This window comes from Muntiacus reevesi, chromosome 4 (genome assembly GCF_963930625.1).
Source record: "Muntiacus reevesi chromosome 4, mMunRee1.1, whole genome shotgun sequence".
Classification (NCBI taxonomy): Eukaryota; Metazoa; Chordata; class Mammalia; order Artiodactyla; family Cervidae; genus Muntiacus; species Muntiacus reevesi.
The window spans coordinates 143,522,476-143,539,564 of NC_089252.1; the positions used below are offsets into that span (position 1 = coordinate 143,522,476).

The following is a 17,089-nucleotide window of genomic DNA, read 5'->3' on the forward strand; positions in this document are numbered from 1 at the left end:
GTCCTCGGCTATGGTCTCTGTGTGTGTGTGTGTGTGTGTGTGTGTTCTTAGGCGCTTCAGTCGTGTCCAACTCTTTGCGACCCTATGGACCGTAACCTACCAGGCTCCTTTGTCCACGGGATTCTCCAGGTATGAATACTGGAGTGCATTGCCATGCCTCCTCTAAGGGATCTTCCAGACCCAGGGATCAAACCCCTGTCTCCTGCGTTTCCTGCACTGCAGGCAGATTCTTTACCGCTGAGCCACTGGGGAAGCCCTGGCTATGGTCTGTATTTCCTATCAGTCCACTGTATATCGCCCTGTTTCTCAGCCTGAGCCCCCCCACACCCTATTTTCCCAACTCCCCAGCCAACTGTCCATCCAAGGCCCACACAGTCAAGAACACATCCTGTTGTGTGATTCAGATGTGTACCTTTTCCTGCCTGGATGGCAAGAGCCCCAGAGGGATGCTATAGCTTCTCTCACTCTTGCATTTTCCACCTCCTCATCCTCCTTCTCCTTCCCAGCCCTCCCCCTTCCTCTCCCTTCTTCCCCCAGGTCCTCACTGAGGCTCTGCATCCATCCTGTAAACTTCTGAGGCTTGATGGGCTGGCAGAGTGGCCGTGGGGACACAGAGGAGGTACGGAAACGCTGACTTGTCACTCCTGGGATGGGAGGGTAAGTCTCTCGGGGATTAGGGCTGTGTGCAGCCCTGCAGGATGGCCCCTCTTCCAACTGAAGCTTACTTCAGATGAGTAACCCTGGGGAGACAAAGCAATTTGGAAATTTGGGGTGATTACCAAGGTGTGTTTCGAGTTTTGGACTTGACCTCTTTCTGCCAGGCAAACCAAAGCTGATAATACCTCAATTAGTTGGCTGGCACCGTCAGCCAGCCAAGCTCCCAGCCCTATATAAGCGCCACCTCTCGCTCAGAGCTTCAGAAGGTCTCCGAGTTTCCGCCAACCTTCTGGTCCACTCTCCTTTTGGAATACCTTGCTGTCCACCATGAGTCGTCAGGCCAGCTACAGCCAGCAGTCCTGCAGGTCTTCCAGTGGGAGCCGCCGTCAGGGCTTCAGCGGGCACTCAGCCGTGGTGTCGGGCCAGAGCCGGGTCACCTCCACCAAGTCCTCCTTGGCCTCCCGCTCAGGCGGGGGTGGCGGTGGGTCTGCCGCCTGTGCCATGATGGGAGGAGGCTTTGGCAGCAGGAGTCTCTACAACCTGGGGGGGAACAAGAAGATCTCCATCAGTGTGGCTGGAGGCAGCATCCGGGCTGGAGGATTTGGGAGCACCAGTGGGGGATATTTAGGAGGCAGTGGTTTTGGAGGTGGTAGAAGAGGGATGGGCGGGGGCTTTGGTGGAAGAGCTGGGGGCTTTGGGGGGGGAGCTGGTGGCTTTGGAGGAAGAGCTGGTGGCTTTGGAGGAGGGGCTGGTGGCTTTGGAGGAGGGGCTGGTGGCTTTGGTGGACCTGGTGGCTTCGGAGGAGCTGGTGGCTTTGGTGGAGCCGGTGGCTTTGGAGGACCTGGTGGCTTTGGCCCTATTGGCTTCCCTGGGGGAATCCAGGAAGTGACTGTCAACCAGAGCCTTCTGCAGCCCCTCAATGTGGAGATTGACCCCCAGTTTGGGCAAGTAAAGGCTCAGGAGAGGGAGCAGATCAAGACCCTCAACAACAAGTTCGCCTCCTTCATCGACAAGGTGAGCCCACCTCAGGAGAGCCTGACAGTGAGAAAGGTTGTCCTAATGAGGTTGGCCTCTTCTTCCTCTTTGCCTTTTGCAACCAAGGAAGGACTTGCAGGTTCATCCTCTACCTGCAGCCCTCTGGGGTGGGCCTGCTTAAGGGAGTGGCAGATAATGAAAAGATTTCGGGTCCCTTACTGGATGGAGCTACTACTCCTCCTTTAAGTCCCATCACTGCAACTCTGGAGTGCCTCTGGCACTGCCGAGAATGTTGCCATCATGAATGTCCCCTCACTGTTGCCTTCTGTACCCAAACACAGAACTCCTTCTCCATCTCAGGAAAACTGTGAATTGCTCCTCTTTGAAAGAGAGACCAGCTCTGCCAAAGCTGGATATTTACCTGAGTGATGAATTAATCTACTGTCAGTCTAAGAAGAGCGATTCGGAGTGTTTTTTGGGGGTGGGAGGGAGTAAGGGTAAGGGGTACCTCCTCCTGGGTGGTTCTCATAGGAAGACTTCAGCATGAAGAGCTGTGAGTGTTAGGCCACTGACCTTTGTACACATGTGTGTCTGTGTGTAGGTGAGGTTGAAGCGAGGTTTTATCGGGCTTTCTGCGCTCTGACTACTCCATGCAGGGGACACTATGACAATAGTTGTGGTGACTAGAGAGTATTCAGGCTTGATCAGCTGCTAACTGAGGGTTTGAGCAGTACTGCTGAGTAGGAGGTGTTGAGATCTCTTTGTGACCATGGGATAGTATCAGGTCCTAAAGAAAGGGTTTGTAGGGACTCGTTGGGGGTCCACTCACCATACATAAGAGGCTTGGGCAAAGCTGAAGATGAAGCTGATCTTAATACTGGAATATCAGACTTTGCAGAGGGAAAGCTCTTCAAAGCCTAGTGACCCACTAGTTCCTGGCAGACACCTGGGTGTCCAGGTAAATTATTCACAGAGAGGTAGAAAGTTATGTGAAAATACTGTTCTCCACAGAAGGTGGAGAACTGTCCAAGACCTTCTCAGCAGGATCTCTCATCATCTTTGAAGGGGGATTCCCAGGTCCTGGGGTCCTGAGTGGCCAGCATAAGGCGTGGCACATGTCTGGTGCTCTGTAAATGTTTGTTAAATGGTCAATTAATTGATATTTACTCCATCTGTTTACACAGTTGGCTTTGAGCTTGTGTACAGAAATGTTTTGTAGCAAATGAAAGTTTGAGACATCTTTAGCTAGTGGTCCAATTTAAATGCAACTGAGCCCTACATTTAACCAGGCTCGGCAGCAAGGGCCCATCCTTGGTGCATCTGGGTCCTTGTTCCTAGGACTAGGACAGCCCAAGAGCCATTTCCCTATGGTTTTCTCTATTTCTCACCTTAGTGCAGGGCACCCAGACGTACTGTAAACCTCTTCCTGGAAACTACATCTGCTGTAGGCTCTCAGATCTCCTGTTATTTATTGAGTACTAAATGATTGAGGAATGAATGGATGAATGAATGAATGATACAGTGAGAAGATCATCCAGCCTGGGTATCAAGAAACCTCAGTTTTGGTTTGTTACTAGCTTGCAGTGTGACCTTGGTTACTCTGGGCCTCAGTTTCCTTATCTGCACAGCAGGGCTCCACCTTCGTTGTATGACACGGATGCTGCTATCCACATGGGGTTAGTACTGAACTCTTGTAGCAGGCAAAATGCAAGCCAACGGGAGGGACTGGGAGATCCCTGGGAACTTTGTTTCTAGGAAAGTCATCCAAGACTGGAGTTGGCTGCAGACCGCTCCCTGATGGCCTTTTCCTATTGGATGGCAGGTGCGGTTCCTGGAACAGCAGAACAAGGTCCTGGAGACCAAGTGGAGCCTCTTGCAGGAGCAGGGCTCTGGCACTAACACTAACAACCGCAACCTGGAGCCTTTTTTCGAGAACTACATCAGTAGCCTCAGGGCCTTTCTGGATGGTCTGCTTGTTGAGAAGGACAAGCTGCATGAGGAGCTGAGGAGCATGGAGGGGATGGTGGAGGACTTCAAGAAGAGGTGTGTGCTGCTCAGTTTCTGGGGCAGGGGGTGGGCAGGGTGGGTTGGAGGGTGGGAGGGGCCAGCTCTGTTCCAGCTGGCTTCACATTGGGTGGAATTTACCCTCATCTTCTCTGACTTTCAAGATCCCAGTCTTTAAAATAATGGCTCATGGTTTGTTTGGGGCAGAAACCCTTTTAAGAATTTAATGAAGGGGTGTATCCATGTAAGTTTGGTGCGGATGTTCCAAGACACTCTGAAGTTCATTTGCAAACCATGTAGACTCAGACAACACCCTCCATCCTCCCTGGACTAGGTCATCTCCAAATTTGCCTCCAAATATGGGCTGTATTTCCCTTGTCAATAGGCTTCTGAGTGAGAGGCAGCTTAAAGTCAAGAGTACGGTGTCTGGAATCCGAGTGCCTTGGGCAAGATCTATTCCACCACTTTCAGCCCTGTGATCTTGGACTAACTCCTTAGCTTCTCTGTGCCTCAGTCTTCTCATCTGTAAAATGGAGACAGTGATAGTATTTATTCACTGTAGTGAGGCCTGAATGAGTTAATATGTGTCATTCACAGAATAAGACCTGGCACATTTGTGGTGCCATTCTTGGTTTTCATGAATTCAGGAAGTACTTACCAAGAGCCCATGGGGCTACCATACTTGCTGCACATCGAGCTGGTTCCAGGCTGTACCCTCAGTGAAGCCTGTAGAAAAACCAGGTCTCACCTGAACCTGGAAGGTGGTGGACTGCAAGGGCTTTGCCTTGAGCTAAAGGACAGGACAAGAAGCCCTGAGTCTGCGCTACTTGCGGGAAGTGCTCTGAGGCCACGGTGACCTCCTGGGGAAGATGGGCCAGAAAATGCTTCTTTCCTCACAGATATGAAGAGGAGATCAACAAGCGCACCGCGGCAGAGAATGACTTTGTCGTCTTGAAGAAGGTGAAGGGTCTTTCCCCCACCTCCCACCCCAGAGCCCCGCTGAATAGGGTGCTGTGAGGTTGAGGGGAGAAAAAGTCCAGTCCTCTTATTTTGAGGGTCTCCTTCAGGCCATGTAGGTGAGGGAGGGCCACGGAGGGAGCCAGGGAGCCCCTCCACCCCAGCAAGCTGGGACGGGCTGGGCCTGGCGCCTCAGGGCCCGGCGGCTCCCCTCCTGGGAGGAGGGTCCAAAGGGTCCATCAGACTTTGCCATGTGGCTCCCTCCTGATGGGCCTGTGGGTCTATGAATCCCATCCGATCTTGAGTTGTGATCAGAAAGTGGACGGAGAGAAGGAATATGTATTAATACATATATCCCTCCCCCCTACCCCAGGAGTGTATTCCCAGGAGCAGTTTAAAGAGAGCCTTTGGAAACAAAAAAGAGGGAACCTTTGCATGTTGCTGATGTAGATTCTCCCCCAGACCCTCCTCCAAAATTCTCCTCACCCCGTCTCAGTGTCCTGGCCCCAGCCCAGCCCTTGCTCTTCGTTCCACCCTCATAGCCTCTTTGGCTGTTTTCTGAGAAGGGTCCTCTAGCACAGCCTGAAAGGCAGCCTGTTTGGCAATGTTAGGCCAGGTCTGCCTGTGCCAGGATGGGCATCTCATTTCCCCTGACCGGGAGCTCTGGGGGGGCGGGGCGGCAGGCCCCTGTGACCCCTTTGCCCCGCTCCTTCCCTCAGTGCCCAGGACTGGGCTAAGCCCACAGGTCAGAGGGGAATGTGACTGAATTCTCTCCCAGGACATTGATGCTGCCTACATGACCAAAGTGGAACTGGAGGCCAAGGTGGACAGTGTGACGGATGAGATCAACTTCCTGAAGGCCCTCTATGATGCTGTAAGTCTGCCCCTCACCCCAAGCCTCGTGACCCACCTGCCTCCTGTCTCCTAGAGAAAAAGGTTCACCTCTCTATCCTTCTGATGAAAGTGACACCTTCTCACCTGTCCCTCAGTTGGTCCAGAACTCTCCCTCCTGAGCTGGTGGCTTGCATCCCCTGGCGAGCTCAGGAGGGGTCATGTCTGCCTGGCCCTGCAGGAGCTGTCCCAGCTGCAGTCAGACATGGGCGACACGTCCGTGGTCCTGTCCATGGACAACAACCGCTTCCTAGACCTGGACAGCATCATCGCCGAGGTCCGCGCCCAGTACGAGGCCATCGCCCAGAGGAGCAAGGCTGAGGCTGAGGCTCTGTACCAGTCCAAGGTGGGTGACACCATCACGTCTCCCTAGGAGGGCCGAGTCTGTTCCAGAGTCATTCTCCTCTGCATTTCCAGCATGGTGACTCATCTCCCTCCTACTAGGCTGGTTTGCTACCAGGTATCTCCCTTCCTAATCAGAGAGCTCTGACATTGCTCGAACCTGGTGCTTCTCAACCAGGGGGGGAGGTAGGCTTTTCCCCCCAGAGACACGTGGCAATGTGTGAAGACAGGTTTGAACGTCACACCTAGGGGTGGGGGTGGGGTGCTACTGGAGTCTGGTGGGTGGAGGCCAGAGATGCTGCTAAACATTCTACAATGCATGAGACACCATTCTCCCACCAAACAAAAAATTACTCTGTCTGAAATGTCACTAGTGCCAAGCTTGAGAAATCCTTAACTTCAAGCCCTCTGGCTGCATATCTTTTATTGTTGGAGACACTTCCATTTTGCTTGCACCCAATTGGGCCCTGACATGCTTGCTTCTGATCTGATCACACTGAGGGTGTGAAGCCAGAGTGGGGAGAGAGCAAGGGAGACTGAGGAAAGTTAGAGGACAGGGGAACTCTGTACACCTTTCTCCCATCCCCAAATCTGAAAGGGGCCCAAGCTAGCCCTTTAAGCATCAGGCTCTTCTGAGTTTTCTGTCCCAGAGCCTGCTGGGTAAGAGATGGCTCCAGCATCTGAAATGTTTGCATTCATGCTTCAGCCCTCTTACTTGATACCTCGGAGAGTTTAGAAATGGTACTCAAGTAATCTGCATCTCAGTTTTCCCATTCATAAGGTAGGGATAATAATGCCTTCCTCACCAGGGAGCTGTGAGGTTTTATGAGGTAAAGCACATGGCTTGGGGCAAAGTAAATGCTCAAAAAAATCCCAGCAGCTACTGTGCTGGAAGATGTGTCCCTGACACAGAGGACAGAGCATGTGATTCCTCCAGTGGTTGACTTTGTACAGGCCCTAACTCTGTTTTGGTTTTCCTGTTTGTGACGCAGAAGGATTGGAGCAGGGGACCGTAGTAGGCCCTGCTGGCCTTTTGAATGTGTGACTCTTTTCGGGTACAGTTGGGTGAGTTGCAGACCACAGCCGGCATGCATGGAGAAGACCTGAAGAGTACCAAGAGTGAGATCATGGAGCTCAACCGGATGATCCAGAGGCTGCGGGCTGAGATTGAGAGCGTCAAGAAGCAGGTGGGAAGGAAGGAGCACTCACCTGAGACTGCGGGCTGATGCCTGCACCATAAACTCAGGACTCAGCACTCACGTCCCAACCACTTGCATGCTAAAATTGATGGGGCGTGCTTCTGGGCTATGTCTTATGGACCCAGATCCTGCCTGACTAGAGACTGGAGGCTGATGTGGACCAGAAATGCTGAGTTCAGACATAATTAGGGAGGTTGGGGAAAGAACCTGTGTGAAGGCCAAATTGGGAGAATAGCCAAGGTAGCTCACATCGACTTGGATTAGGGCAGAGACACAATTCTTTGGATAATTCAGGAAGACTTCCTGGAGGAGAAGGGCTTTCAAGAGATGCTTAGACTATTATCATGAAAGAGAAGAGAGGTATAGGAGGAGTCTGACTCCTGAGCTGGCCTAGGTCCTTAAGGCCAGATGGTGTTAATCCCAATCCTTGAGGCACTAGGATTTCAATTGAAGCCCAGGCTTCATCTTCTTGGGTTTTAGTTTCCTCATTTGTTCAACATGAGGTGATCCATGTGTAAGCGCCAAACACATAGGCAGGCTCTCAGTGAATCCACTTGAACCTAAATTGGACTTCCGGTCCCTCCCCAACCCAGAATGCCAACCTGCAGACATCCATCGCTGATGCAGAGCAGCGCGGGGAAGTGGCCCTCAAGGATGCCAATGCCAAGTTTCAGGATCTCAAGGCTGCCCTGCAGCAGGCCAAGGAGGACCTGGCCCGGCTGCTGAAGGAGTACCAGGAGCTGATGAATGTCAAGCTAGCCCTTGACATTGAGATCGCCACCTACCGGACCCTCCTGGAGGGCGAGGAGTGCAGGTTAGTTGGAATCCCTTTGGCTTCCAGGAGACTGAGAGGTCTGATGGCTTTCCTGCCTGAGCATGGGCATGTGCACTGCTGGAGATGGTGGTAGCCCTCAGCAGGCCCATTCCGCCCCCACCCCTCACTTTCACCCCTTTAAGGGCTTTGAGATGCTGCCAATCCTCCAGGAGAGCTGTGCTTTCTATGCACTAGTGACATCAACAGAAACTTATCTTGGACGGATTTTCCCATCTTTCATGTCTCATATTTTAGCTGTAAAATACATGTCTGAAAAGAGGAGGACTCATAGGCATAAGGGCTTCCCTGGTAGCTCAGCTGGTAAAGAATCCGCCTGCAATGCAGGAGGCCCTAGTTCTATTCCTGGGTCAGGAAGGTCCCCTGGAGAATGGATAGACTACCCACTCCAGTATTCTTGGACTTGCCTGGTGGCTCAGCTGGTAAAGAATCTGCCTGCAATTCTGGAGACCTGGGTTCCATCCCTGGGTTGGGAAGATTCCCTGGAGAAGGGAAAGTCTACCCACTCCAGTATTCTGGCCTGAAGAATTCCCTGGACTGTATAGTCCATGGGATCACAAAGAGTCAGACATGACTGAGCGACTTTCACTGTCACAGATATAAACACTATTTCTGGGTTATTTCTTTATTATTTAAGGCCTTAATAGTAGGTTTCTGAAGAGTGGGTTTCTGTAGGCTGGCACTTGGTTATAGGGCTCTGGCCTTTAAAGGTACAGATATAAACATTAGTTACTCTATAGGCTCCTGAGGAGCAGGAAGAGTATGGGTAGACACACGAATGACCCTCTGCTCTGATCTTCTTGAAGTGGGAAAGGGTAACAGTTTAAACCCAACTTTACACAACAGGAGGAGGAATGCATGTCATGGCATTTTGAGCACCTGTTTCTTACAGTCAGCATCAGTCAGCAAGGAGCTGGGGGGACCAAGGCTTTTACTGCTGTTGACCTAAGCAAGGTGTATTTAAGGAAAGGAGGCTCCGGCACAGATGCTAACACCGAGGTCTGGTCTTCCCCAACAGGATGTCTGGGGAGTGCCAGAGTTCTGTGAGCATCGGTGAGTACCGGGTTCCTTCTCCGGAAAGGGGCTGGATGCCTTGGGATAATGTTTCTCAAACCGAGGGGCTGCCTGCACCATTTGCAGGCTGGGAAGAGCCTGGAGGGTGGCGGCGGGGGAAGCCAACCTCCCCTGCCTCGCTGTCTTGAGGCCGGCCCTCATCCGACTCCGCGAAACCTTAGTGGGCGGTACCCAGGGGAAGAGCCGGTGGGCGGAGGGGATTGGCTCCCGGACTGTTGGCGGGACTGGTGGGCGGGCTGGACCGGCCTCCCACAAACTGGCTGACCCCAAATGCTCTTTGCAGAGATGGTTCACAACACGACCAGCAGCAGCAGTGGCGGCAGCGGCGCCCTGGGAGGAGGAGCTGGGGGTCGAGGAGGCCTGGGCAGCGGGGGTCTGGGGAGCGGCGGTCTGGGCAGTGGGGCTCTGGGCAGCGGAGGCCGGGGCAGCAGAGCCAGCCGCGGGGGCCTGGGCTTGGACAGCAGTTCCGGCGGGAGCTCAGCGGTGCGCGGGGGCGTCTCCAATTCCGGGGGCTCGTGCGCCGTCAGCGGGGGTGGCGGTCGCAGCTCGGTCCGGGTCACACAAAGCTCCTCCCAGAGCCAGCGGTCCCAGCACAAACTCTGAACTTGTCTCGGACCTACCAGCCCCCTTCACCTGCCGGCACACTCTAGCTCTGTACGCCCTTTCACGTACCGGTGGGACCTTTTCCCTACGTAGCTTCTGCGGCTGGCATCGCAGCCCAAAATTTCCTGGGAAGGGTGATCTGGCGGTAAAACCATCCACTCGCATAAGGCCGAGCCGCGGGGCAGTGCCCGGGGGCTGGGCTGTGTCAGCGCCCCCGTCCCGCAGGGGTCTGCACCCCAGCGCAAGTTCCACTGTCCTATGGGAGAGCCCCAGCCAGCCCTGTGCACACCCGGCTACCCTGCCCCCCACCCCGGCGCCCCCTCTCCCCCCAATTTCCTGCTGATGTTTTGGTTTCCCTCGAGCAGTACTTTTCCTTTCTTGGCCCCAAGATATGTATGACTTTTCTGTTCTGTATCTTCAATAAACTGCATTGATTTAGACACAGTGGTAGACTTTTCCTTCTGGATTCCAAGGTCATTGGGTCTGATATCCACCGCCAGTGGCTGACCACAGTCTCTTTCCCACACAGCTTGGCCTGAGCTTGAAGTCAGACTCTACCAGGGAGTTCTGAGAGTTCCCAGGTGGGAGGGGCTGGGTCTTTTTTTTGGGTGTGGGGGGGCTGAGTCTTTTATCCACTGAAGACTAGGCATGACATATACCAACTTTCTTCATTGATCAGATTTTCAATTCTTAAGTTTCATTACACTTGAAAAAAAGTTGTAGGTTTGATTTCCTTGTTTTTGAATCATTCCAGAAGTGTCTGAAATCGTCCAGTCATTATAGCTCATCATAATCCACTTAGTTGCTGATAGTCGTATATTTTCAAAAGCAATTGTAAAAATTTGAGTGTTAATTTATAACACAAAATTGTATATGTATTTTAACACATTTGCTATGATGTGGTGAAAGTGAAAGCGTCAGTGTCTCAGTTGTGTTCAACTCTTTGGGACCCCACGGATTGCAGCCTGCCAGGCTCCTCTGTCCATGGAATTCTCCAGGCAAGAATACTGGAGTGGTTTGCCAATCCATTCTCCAGGTGATCTTCCTGAACCAGGAATCGAACCCAGGTCTCCTGTGCTGAAAGTGAATTCTTTACCATCTGAGCATGGGGCCTTCAAATATAAAGTTAGGAGAACTGTCAAAAACCCTGGATGGCCCTGTGACAGGTCACCCCTGACCCCTACCCCAGGTACAGCACAATCAAGGCAGACCCAGGAGGACTTGTGTAGAACACAGGTTCAGTGCAGGGTCTGGGAGGTTCGACTCAGGGACATACAGGTAGACAAACGTGAGTGTGTGCCTGAGTACCTTCTCTTTAAAGTGTGGTCCTCATCAGCATAGAAGACTGACAAAGAATGTTGGATAAACAGAAAGAGAGGACACGCCTTCTGGTGATCCCAGAAACTCTTTGCTAAGTAAACACACAGCTGCCAAATGCTCACTGCCTAAAAAAACAAAACATACAACTGCAGCTTTGACAGTGAATGTTCTAGCTCTGAAGTGAAAAGCTTACCTGCACTAGTCTGATGCCGACAGACAGAAGCCTGGCAACTGCCCATCGCAGCCTGTGCTCCAAGGGGGTATAGCCTCACCTTTCAAAAGCAAACCCACTGTTGGCTACACATCCCCCCAGGCAGTGATGCAGTGTAACACACCTTTAGCCCAAGGACAGAAGAGATAATTTTGACTTGTTTCAAACAGGTTAAAAACTTGCCGTTTTCCTTTAAGTATACGATTAAAGAAAAGCTTTTCTGTATCTTTTGTAGGCTTGGCAGTATATCACAGGGACTTCCCACGTGATCCAGGTGATCCAGGGGTTAAGGCTCAGCGCTTCCAGGGCAAGGGGTGCAGATTTGATTTCTGGTTGGGGAACTAAGATCACACATGCCGTGCACTGTAGCCTAAAAAAAAAAGTTGAATTTCTTTTAGAAACAAGACAAAACAAAAAACCACAATATATCACAGATACATATGTTCCTGCTCACAATGACTTTCCCATTTGTTAAGGTAAGATGAATGGAAAATACAATTTGGTTAACAGGTATGTGTGTATGTTGTGTAGCACCATAATAGTTGTGAAAACAGATGCTTTCTTATTTGTTAGCACTCTGGTAACCATTCTTAAAGAATTAACTCATTTAATTTTCAGAGAGGTAGGCAGTGTTCTTCTTTCCACTTTACAAATGAGGAAACAGAGGCAAGAAAGAGAAATGAACTTATCCAGAGGGAGATAATTCAAACTCTAGCAGTCAAATGCCAAAGCTGCCCTAAACTGCCTCATGAAACTGCAAGCACAGTGGTAAGACCCAGACTTTGGAATCAGGTTGCCTGGTTATGATTCATCCTAAATACTTGCAGTTTCCCACAAGTATCATATTTCCCCCAAGAACTTGCGATTCTGGTCCTCACCCCACCACTAGCTAGGACTGAGACCTTGAGTCTTTCTTGTCTCTCAATCGGATCCAACATATAATGGCATCCTCTGCCTAGACAACCCCTGTTTATGGCAGGAGCCTTTCTGTTTCTGTTGGAATTTAATCCACGTCTAACCAGCAGCATTATTTCCCTTCAGGCCCACGTCTGCACAGGTGCTCCCTCTGCCTCAGAGACAAGAGAGAGTTGCCAGCTTTACAAACGGGTGTACACATAGTCGAGACTTCCAACATGTTGGATGGAGGAGTTAATTTGCCTGGAACAAAATTATCTCTGGACCTTGGCCAAGAGAATGTACAGGGCTGTTCTGAGACCTTGTGAGGGCTTCTGGCCCAAGGACACTTCTTAGATTTTATGAGAATGAAAGACTCATCCTTAGTTTCCAGGGCAGGGTGGCATTCTAGTCAAAAGGATGTCATAAGTGGGGTCCTGGCTGATTTGGGGCTTCAGGAGGAGATTGAGGCCTTAGCTGTTGCCCCTAACACTCACTCTAACCCAGAATCGGGAGAATACATGGGTGTTCCTGCATGACTAGCTCCATCTTCCCATCCCTGCATTAGGGCCTGTTGGAAACTGGAGGTCCGAGTTCCCCATGGGTCCCATCTCTCCCAGGCTTCAGAAGCCAAGAGGCTGCCAGGAATTTCTCCTAGGCCTCTGGTTCTTTTTTGGATTGGGAGCGAGGCTATTCAAGCTCTAATTCTGGCTGCCCCAACAACTTTCCCCTGTAGCCTTGACCAAATCCTTTTCTTTTTTGTGCCTATTTCCTTCTCATAAAATTAAGATGCTGGGCTGATGGTCTTTGTCGTCTGTCTAGGTCTGATACTCCACAGGAAGAGTATTGGTCTAAGGGTGTGGGAAGCCCAGGCTAGGAATTTCAAATCCATCCTAGGGGCTGCTCTTCCTGATCCCTGTCACATTACTGCCTCCCTCAGAGAGGTGCTCAGGGTCCCCAAGGCTCTTATTCAAGATTAACAGCCCACATACCTACACTAGGACTTTATCTCTCCCCTCCTCCCCAAGTTGGGGCTGGTAGTGAAATTCTCCCTCTATTCCTTTCTCTGACCAAGGGGTCCTGCCTCTGTCCTCATGTCCTGCCCCTCTTCCTTGCTGTCCTGTAATATCCACCTCTGGACCTAGGAGATGCAGTGTGAGATGGGGGTGGGGGGGTTTGCAGGGGCTGCCTCAGCCAGTCATATCAGCAACTTTTCTTAAACTCTGCCTCCCACTGCTTCCAGAGGCTATGATCTGGTAGTTGATAACTGCCCTGGGCCTCGCCCTCTTGGCAGCCCTGGGTTTCAGTACCTGGGAGACAGGCAGGGCCAGCTGGAGCCCTCAGCTGACTTCCTACTTTCCTTTTAAGGATAGCACTGATGGCAGATGAGAAGAGATATAGAGAGGAGGCAGGGAACCTGTCTCTCCAAAGACCCCACCTCTTCTGCAGTACCTGTGGGTTCTGGAGTAGGGGTGCCTGGGTTCAAATCTCCATTCCACCACTTTCATCTGTAAGTTCTCAGATAAGATACTTGATCTCTCCAAATCTCTTCCCCATCTGTAAAGTGAGGGTAAGAATATGAATACCTCCCTTATAATGTCAACTTACAGATTTAATGAGATTATCCACATTACAGAACCAGTGCAGTGCTTGGTCCATTGAAAGCCCTTGGTGAGAGGTTGACTATTAGTGCTATGATCATTATTCTTTTGTCCTCAGACTGAATGGAGTCTCAATATTCTCAATCATCCTTCTGCTTCCTCCAGGTCAATGGTTCCCAAATTTGTCTGCCCATTTAAACCACCTGGAATTTAAAAATTCCAAAGCCTATACTACTCCCCAAATGAATGAACCAGTCCCTATGGGTGGATAGAGGCATCAGTGGTTTTTGAAGTTCCTCAGGTGATTCCTGTGTGTAGCATGTTTAGAAACCATTACTCTGTGCTGTCCAACAAATTGAAGGGTTTTTCTGTGGGAACAGCAATTTGTCATAGAAACCTCATCCACTGTCTAACATTTTCCCCAGGTCAATCTTCTGGACAAGTAAAATCTCTCTTGTTTCACTTTAAGCCAGTTTTCTTTTGTGCTGAGGGAGTAGAATAGTTTTCAGCCTACACCAGAGGCTCAGATAGTAATATTTGCTGAGCTCCCCTTGCTCCAGCCCTTCAAGGGAGTGATAGCAGCTCACCAGGGGTCAGCCAGCTGTCAGGAGTTAGACAGGGGTGTTGGCACTGGATGCTGGCAGCTAGTCACAGCTAGGGACCAAAGGGGTTTTCTAAATTCTGCTTTCTGGGGGTTCCTCTTCTATTTCATCACAATTGACTAAGTACACATGTTCAGTATGGGAGTAAATGTAAACCTGAGCTTCCTGTTTAGTTGGTGGTAGAGACACACACGAAAGGTTTAATTATGGGCATTCTTCATAGTAAGGGTTGAAAGTGAGTGATGCAAAAAGTGTCGTAGCAGGTGACAAGTTGGCTCACGTGGTCTAGAGTCTTCAGGAAAGGCTATGTGAAGGTGAGGGGACAGGGGTGCCTGAACCCACTTGTATGACTCTCTGGAGTTTCCATATTTGATCTCAGTTATTCACTAGAGTCACCCTGTGAAGATAGGGTGATTATCTTTTTTTTGCAGACTAGGAAACTGAGGCTCAAGGAGCTAAGTGTCCAAGTCATGGGACCAGGAGCGGGCAGAAGTCCAGGTTTTGAGATGCCCAACTCAAGGATTTTCCCCACACCATTGCTGCTTCCTACCTGGGTCCCATCATCTTTTCTCCACTTATCCTGCTTTCTCTGCCTCGACCTGACTCAGAATCCTTGCCTTCAGGCCACTCTCTCACTCTGACCCATCCCAATCCCTGGGTCCCCTTTTCTTCCTCTGCCTACTGGTTTTCTCCTGTGTCTTGGACCCAGGGGCTGAGGCTTGGCTTATCTTTCTTACCAGAGTTCCCTGAGGGGGTTAGGATCAGGACTAGGGCTGTGCAGACCTGAGTTGGCCAGACTAATGTGGCAAGCATCCTGACTTGACTGGGACTGTCCTCGTTTAAGCACTGAAAGTCCAGGTAAAGAGGGGCTATTGGTCAACCTGCCAGGATCCGAGAATGGCTCTATGTATGTTTGTTTAGTATGTTATAGTTCTTTGTGCTTTTTTACTTGCCTTATGGGATTGACTTTGTGAGGAATAGATTCTCTGATTTCTTTAAGTTTCTGAGGTTCTACAGGAGGTGACTTGCCTAAGATCACAGGTCCGTGAAAGCAGAGCTGGGTGCTGCAACCAGCTCTGTGACTGTAAATTTTAAGCTCACTTTCTCTTTTACATAGAGTCTACTGGAGACTGTCCACTAAACAATGGCCCAGCAGTTAGGAAGGCATGGAGGCTGCCCACAGAGCCCCTCCCAGCCCTGGGATGCCGCTCACTGTTGCTCCCCAGCACTTATCTTGCTCTAGCTGTTGGCAGCTGGGACTTCAGTCTCAGCTTTTGCAAAAGTATTTACTTATTGCACAAAAACAAAGAAAGACATAGGAAAAAAATCCACCTACAATCCTTAATAAACCAATTCACTTCCTATGCTACTTTTTAAATTTGCCTTCTTGGCATTCTTAATTTTTATGGGTTCATAGCAGAGATACCATTGTGTATTTCCTCATTTAACATTGTATCATTCTGTAATGATAATTTTAGATAATTGTATCAAAGTGGCAAGCCATCATTTAGTCATTTTTCTGAGTCTGGACGTTTAGGGCTTTTCCCCCTCAATAATATTTGTCATTGTTATAAGTTTTGGATGAAAGTCACCATCCATTTAGTTCTAAAGGGCAAACACACATTTTTTTTATAGGCTGACACTGATGCATGTTGAATGAGCTTTGCCTACACTTGCTGTCTGGGGTAGTGCTTTCCAAAATATGGTCCACAGGTACTTTATTACTGGTTTGAGAGGAGATACATACAAAATATGAGAATAATCATTTAGAAACAAATTGAAAATATTTTTCCTTTTAGCAATGGAACAGGTTTGGGGCTTTGTTACTGGTTCGAGAGGAGATACATAAAAATATGAGAATAATCATTTAGAAACAAATTGAAAATATTTTTCCTTTTAGCAATGGAACAGTTTTGGGTCTGTTTAACCTAAAAATTAAAAAAAATGAGGCTTGTATTTCATATACCTTAAAGAAAATCTCCTTTTGGTTTTCTCAGGTGGTTAAGTGGTAAAGAATCCACCTGCCAATGCAGAAGATGCAAGTCAATGTGGGTTTGATCCATGTGTCAGGAAGATCCCCTGGCTAAGGAAATGACAACCCATCCAGTATTCTTGTCTGGAAAGCTCCATGGACAGAGGACCCTGGTAAGCTACTGTCCATGGGGTCGCAAACAGTCAGACATGACTGAGCATGCATGCACACAAAAGAAATCTCCCTTTAAGGGTAATTCATTTTTATCCAAAAGCATTGGTCTACAAGAGGTTGGGATGGGAAAAGAAAAAGAAAAAAGAGAGATCTGAGGATAGTTTGTTTCTTGGTCTAGAAGACCATGTTAAGTCCTGCGAGATGCTCAATGAATCTACCACCACAGACCTTTGGTGCCATAGGACCTCATCTGTCTTGCACTTGAGGAGCCCGAGTGTATGGAGTGACACATGATGCACCCAGAAAGTGTGGGCAGCCTTGGGCAGAGTCCCCTGCTTTCACTCGCACTCAATGACCACAATACTGTGATCAAGATTTGGGTGATGATAACGGTGGGGAGAAGAACCAGGGTGTAGGAAGATTATTACTATTGCCCTACCAGGATAATGCTGGTGAAGTCTCCACCCTGGTCCTAGCTGTGGTTGCAAGGAGACTGGACACCCCCTAGATTTGCCCCAGATCTCCTGGACACACCCCAAAACCAACAACTCAGGGTGGAGTTTCTTAAGAAGATATCAAGATTTGGGGGGAAAACTGTATAGAAGTTTCCAGCTACTTGACCTGCAGAGACTGTTGCATTCTGATCTCTAAATGGCAAGAGATGAATGATAAATAATCGAGTTGGGGAAGTTTGTCTGTAGCATGGTTTCTGCAACTCATAGGTGTGAGATTTTAAACAGATGTTGCTGGCAAGGCAAACTAAACACAGATACTCCCCTCC

General features: G+C 49.8%; 1 protein-coding gene across 1 annotated transcript; it reads left to right on the forward strand.

The window, feature by feature from the left end:
• Positions 1 to 984: 984 nt before the first annotated feature.
• LOC136166041 (keratin, type II cytoskeletal 3-like) lies at positions 985 to 9,534 on the forward strand. Its single transcript, XM_065932064.1, has 10 exons — positions 985 to 1,264; positions 1,421 to 1,671; positions 3,455 to 3,675; positions 4,536 to 4,596; positions 5,372 to 5,467; positions 5,666 to 5,830; positions 6,888 to 7,013; positions 7,619 to 7,839; positions 8,876 to 8,910; positions 9,215 to 9,534. The coding sequence occupies exons 1-10, from the start codon at positions 985 to 987 to the stop codon at positions 9,532 to 9,534; spliced, it is 1,776 nt and encodes a 591-aa protein (XP_065788136.1).
• The last annotated feature ends 7,555 nt before the right edge of the window (positions 9,535 to 17,089 follow it).